This window comes from Triticum aestivum, chromosome 1B, assembly GCF_018294505.1.
Source record: "Triticum aestivum cultivar Chinese Spring chromosome 1B, IWGSC CS RefSeq v2.1, whole genome shotgun sequence".
NCBI classification, from domain to species: Eukaryota; Viridiplantae; Streptophyta; class Magnoliopsida; order Poales; family Poaceae; genus Triticum; species Triticum aestivum.
Window position 1 is genome coordinate 271,680,909 of NC_057795.1, and position 5,120 is coordinate 271,686,028.

At 53.8% G+C, this 5,120-nt stretch overlaps 1 protein-coding gene across 1 annotated transcript; it reads left to right on the top strand.

Annotated features, from left to right (window-relative positions):
• The first annotated feature begins 395 nt into the window (after window positions 1-395).
• LOC123119161 (heavy metal-associated isoprenylated plant protein 3) lies at window positions 396-2,192 on the top strand. Its single transcript, XM_044538867.1, has 4 exons — window positions 396-687; window positions 800-1,128; window positions 1,255-1,333; window positions 1,453-2,192. Exons 1-4 carry the CDS (start codon window positions 534-536, stop codon window positions 1,929-1,931), a joined length of 1,041 nt encoding a protein of 346 aa, XP_044394802.1. The 5' UTR covers window positions 396-533; the 3' UTR covers window positions 1,932-2,192.
• Window positions 2,193-5,120: the final 2,928 nt, after the last annotated feature.

A 5,120-nucleotide genomic window follows, 5' to 3' on the forward strand; every position in this document is an offset into this window, starting at 1 on the left:
TCACTCGGACAGCACAGCACGCAGATATGTAGACCCGGCAGGTTCGCAGGAAGCAGCGTCTCTCCAGAGAAAATCAAACACAATGCGCATGGCAGGCTGAATTACAGTCTAGTCTACGGCTTGCTCCATTCCTAGTCATCAAGGGCCACGTGGAAATCGTAGTATGCATGCAACGAAGCAGCCAGGAAGACGAAGAGGAACACCCAGGCTTAGCCGGGTCAGCCATCCCAGTCCCAGTCAGCAACCTCCCACCCGGGTCTCCACCCGACCCGTTTCCCACCGATCCAGACCCGGCCGCCATTGCCACTCAAACTCTGCGCTCTCCTTCACTCCGCCCACCCACCTCACACAAGTTGTTGTAGTTGTACGGTACTCTACTCCCGGCATCCCTCCTCCCTATTTAACACCGCCCCCACCCCACCTCTCCTGCCCCTTCATTCCAAGCACAATACCACCTGCTCCTCTCCTCCAACCCACGCGCCCGCGCCCACGCACGCACTAACTACCTCCCTCCCCCGGAGCTCCGTCAAGCCATGGGCGAGGACAAGAAGGAGAAGCCGGGCAAGGCAGACGGCGCCGACCACAACAAGGACGCCGCGGCGCCGCCCGAGCCCATCGTGCTCAAGGTCGACTTGCATTGCGCCGGCTGCGCCACCAAGGTTAAGCGGGCCATCAAGAACGCCCCTGGTACGTCTGCTTCTTCCTTTCATTCATTTCCATTCCACCTCCTTAAATTACGGTTCCATTCTTTCTGCTACCACTGATTTCTTTCTCACCGTTTGCCTTTGCTTCTCCGCAGGCGTGGAGTCGGTTAAGACTGACACGGCGGCCAACAAGGTGGTCGTCACCGGCGCGGTGGACGCGGCGGAGATCAAACAGCGCATCGAGGCCAGGACCAAGAAGCCCGTTCAAATCGTCTCCGCCGGAGCCGCCTCGCCCAACAAGGACAACAAGGAGAAAGGCAAGGACAACAAGGCGGACGCCGGCGATAAGCCGGAGAAAGAGAAGAGCAAGGCAGCAGAAAAGGAGAAGGGCGGTGCCGGTGCCGGTGCTGAGAAAAAGGAGAAAAAAGTGGAAACCGCCGACAAGCCCAAGGAGGAGGAGAAGAAACCAAAGGAGCCCAAAGAGGTTCGTCCCTGGGCTCGCTGACTACTGTAGAATTCAACTCTGTGATATGCAGTTAGTTACTTGCAGGTGTTGTAAATGAAGATTTGGTCTCAAATTCATCTTGCCATTTTTCCTTGATTCCATCAGGAGACCGTGACGCTCAAGATCAGGCTGCACTGCGACGGCTGCATCGACCGCATCAAGCGCCGCGTCAACAAGATCAAAGGTCAGTTTTCTGTTTCTTCCTTTTGGCCGCAGATTCATTCCGGCCTGGTAGAAGGAATCATTCGATTCAATTTTGCTAGAAACTGACTGACACCTTCTTCTCTTGTTTTGTTTCTATAGGAGTGAAGGAAGTGACGGTGGACGCGGCCAAGGACCTGGTGAAGGTGACTGGCACCATGGACGCAGCCGCCCTGCCGGGCTACCTCAGAGACAAGCTCAGTCGGCCTGTGGAGGTCGTCACCCCTGGCAAGAAGGACGGCGACAAGAAAGACGACGGCGAGAAGAAGAAGGACAAGGGAGCCGGCGACGGTGGCGAAAAGAAGAAGGACGGCGGTGGCGAGGACAAGAAGGACAAGTCCGCGGCGTCCGTGGCGCCGATGCCCATGGCGGACCCGAGCATGTACCAGATGCCCCCACAGTACGGCTACATGCCGTACCCCCCGGCGCCCGTCGGCTACTACGGCGCGGCGCCGCCGCCGCCGAACCCGGGCTTCTACCCGAACGCCGGTCCCCAGTACCCGCCGCCCTACGCGACGTACCCCGCCCACGCGCCCCAGATGTTCAGCGACGAGAACCCCAACGCCTGCTCCGTCATGTGAGCCGCCACGGGCCGACGAGCACGACGCGAAGCCCAGGCTCGCCGTCGCAGCATCAACTGTCAAACCAGAGAAGCACGGCCTGGGCTTAGCGAGCGGTACCATTAGCCTAGCTAGCAGCAAGTTACGTAGCTTAGCGCACCGAGAATTAGCAGACATGTAAATGGCGACAGCGATCCCGCCCCGCAATGTAATGTTCCATGATCCATCCGATAAATTTTGGCCCTGCACTCGTTAATTATAACATAACAATCGTTGTTGTCATGGCCGTCATGAATCGGTGCTCCATTAACGGTTCCATGAACTGGTGGCGCGTCGCTGTTGCCTGTGAGGTCATCGACGTTGATCAGTGGCAACGCCATTTTCGTCTTCCGGAGGGTTCGAGACGGCGCCTCTTGCGTCGGCCTTCTTTTCTCGGCTCCAAGGGTTTGTTTTATCTCGATGGTTCGGGTCGTGAGTGCGGTGATCGATTAGCGTGAGACGAGGACGTCTTGGATGTTTGCTTGCGGCACTGTCACGGCGTGTTTTATTTATATGCGGTGCTAGCGTGGGATGGTGTGGCTAATTAATCATATCTCTACCCATTGTTTAGCGCTAATCAGGCTACGCAGTGTGGCGACGTTGGTCTCTTCTCTGTGGAGTTCAGTGACGGGGATGTTCAAGTTATTTTAACTATATAGTACTATGTGTGTTTCATTTGACAGCGCCAGCGTGGAGTATTCTAGTGCTTCTAGGCGGATTTGCAAGTAGGGATGGTGTTTTTTTTTTTTTTGAGCAATCCGCACCCTTTTATTGAAGGTTCAAACATAATGGGATACAGATGATATCGGGCATAATGCTAAGCCACACATGGCGCCCGGGACTAAGAGAAGCAGCTGCCCTTGCCAAGGCATGGGCCTCACCATTGTACTTTCTATTTTCATGAATAAAACTGAGGTCACTGAAAAGCCTACTTTGATACTTTATATCCTGTAAGATAGGGTAGTATCCGCATGGAGCTTCCTCCCGTAAGTTCGTTACAACCTCAAGGCAGTCAGTAGCAACACAAACGGACCGGAGATGAAGATCGGCAGCAAGTGAGAGAGCTTCGCTGCATGCTTCGGCTTCAAGGATTGTCGGATTGAGGCGGCCCTCATAGATGATCGCCGATGCTCCAATGTACTTGCCCCCCTTGTCCCTGCATACAGCAGCTGAGGCAGCCCGGTCTCCTATCTTGGAAAAGCCGCCATCGACATTGATTTTGAAATCATGGCTCTCGGGTGGAAGCCATCCGATCCCTGCCACCGGCGCCACTCGTAGTCCTGTATTTACATGCAGATCCCTGGCCTTCACATGCAGGTCCCTGGGGTGTGCAGCTCGCGCCTTTTGCTGCGTACCCTTCTTTGGCAACATCTCTAGCTCTGCCAGGTACTTGTTTACGAAGATATGAGTGGATAACGGGCTCTGAAACTGGTCATCATGTATGGCTCGGCGCCGCGCCCACCAGATGGCCCACATAGTAACAAGGGCACGGGCCAGATCATCGGTGTTTAAAGTATCTACCAGCCACAGCAGCCAGAGCTTTGGATCTTCCGTTCTGTTAGAGATGATTGTATCCGTGAGGTCCTCATCAGCAAGAGCCCACACACAACGCGCCATGCGGCAGTCAAAAAGAGAGTGGCGCCACGTATCCACCGCCGCATGACAGAGCGGGCACTCCGCCGAGACGGCCATGCTTCTATGCTGTCGAACCTCACCTGTAGGAATTGAGCATTTGGCCAGTCTCCAAGCGAAAACGCGAACTTTAGCAGGGACTGCAGCTCCCCAGAGTTTCGCCCAGGATCCACGATCTGCTTCAATCTGCGAGTGTCCATCCTTGTGCTCGAGCCAGTCCGTGCGTTGCTGCTTGGTGGCGGACAGAAGTTTGTAAGCCGAACGCACTGTGAAAACACCCCTTCGTTCATAATGCCATGACCAGAAATCTTGGCGAACTCGAGAGCTAAGCGGGATATTGAGGATTGCCTCCTTGTCCATTGGGTACAGATGTTCATCCAAAGTCTCTATATCCCATGCAAAAGTGACCGGGTTAATGAGGTCCGAGACAAGTTGCGGTGGGTTCAAAGTTTTCGGGCACACCGGCCGCAGCTTAAAATCACGTGGTATCCAGTGATCCGTCCAAATATTTGTTTCCGCTCCGGATCCAATCCGTTTTATCAGCCCTAGCTTGAGCGTATCTCTGCCTTCAACCAAAGAGCGCCAGACCTGTGACGGGTTCTTCCCCAGCTCAGCGTCAAGGATCGAAACCGAAGGGTAGTACACAGCCTTGAGGATGCGTGCACTGAGAGAGTTTGGTTCCTGGAGTAACCGCCAGGCCTGTCTGGCCAGCAAAGCAAGATTAAAAAGCTCGATATCACGAAACCCCATACCTCCCATAAACTTCGGCTGTGTCATCACATCCCAAGAAACCCACGCTGTCTTCCTCTCGCCCTTTTTGGATCCCCACCAGAATTTCCTCAAGAGGCCATTTATATGCTGACACAAGCCTCGTGGTAACTTGAAGCACGCCATTGAGTACGTCGGAATCGCTTGCGCAACTGACTTGATAAGCACCTCCTTCCCTCCCACAGAAAGTGCCTTCTCCATCCAGCCCTGCACCTGCTTCCATATCCTGTCTTTAAGATACTTAAAGGATCCTTCCTTTGCTCTGCCAACGTCCGCCGGGAGGCCAAGGTACTTTTCAGACAATTTCTCATTCTGGACTGAAAGGATGAGTTTGATTTCGTGTCTGACTCCTTCCGAACAGCCTTTACTAAAAAATATTGAGGACTTCTCCTTGTTGATGCGTTGCCCTGAAGCTATGCAATACTTATGCAAAAGATTCTCAACTCTGTTGGCCATATCAGCTGTGGCATCAAAGAATAGCAGGCTATCGTCTGCAAAGAGAAGATGGTTTACCTGTGGGGCACCCGGTGCCACTGTTATACCATTGATGCTCTCACCTGGCGTTGTGGATCTCAGAAGGCAAGAGAGACCTTCGGCGGCCAATAGAAAAAGATATGGCGATATGGGATCACCCTGCCTGAGTCCACGAGAGGGTCTAAACTCCTCTTGCTTACCACCATTAAAGATAACAGAGAAGGATACCGAGGATACACACCTCATTACTGTTTGCGTGAACTGTGGGCTGATGCCCAACTTGAGCATAACCTTCTC

Excerpts from the sequence above, each read along its gene's own strand:
- LOC123119161 (XM_044538867.1), top strand. The coding sequence starts at position 534 with ATGGGCGAGGACAAGAAGGAGAAGCCGGGCAAGGCAGACGGCGCCGAC. Across the intron at positions 688-799 it reads GGCCATCAAGAACGCCCCTG|GCGTGGAGTCGGTTAAGACT; the intron begins GTACGTCTGCTT and ends GCTTCTCCGCAG. Across the intron at positions 1,334-1,452 it reads CCGCGTCAACAAGATCAAAG|GAGTGAAGGAAGTGACGGTG; the intron begins GTCAGTTTTCTG and ends TTGTTTCTATAG.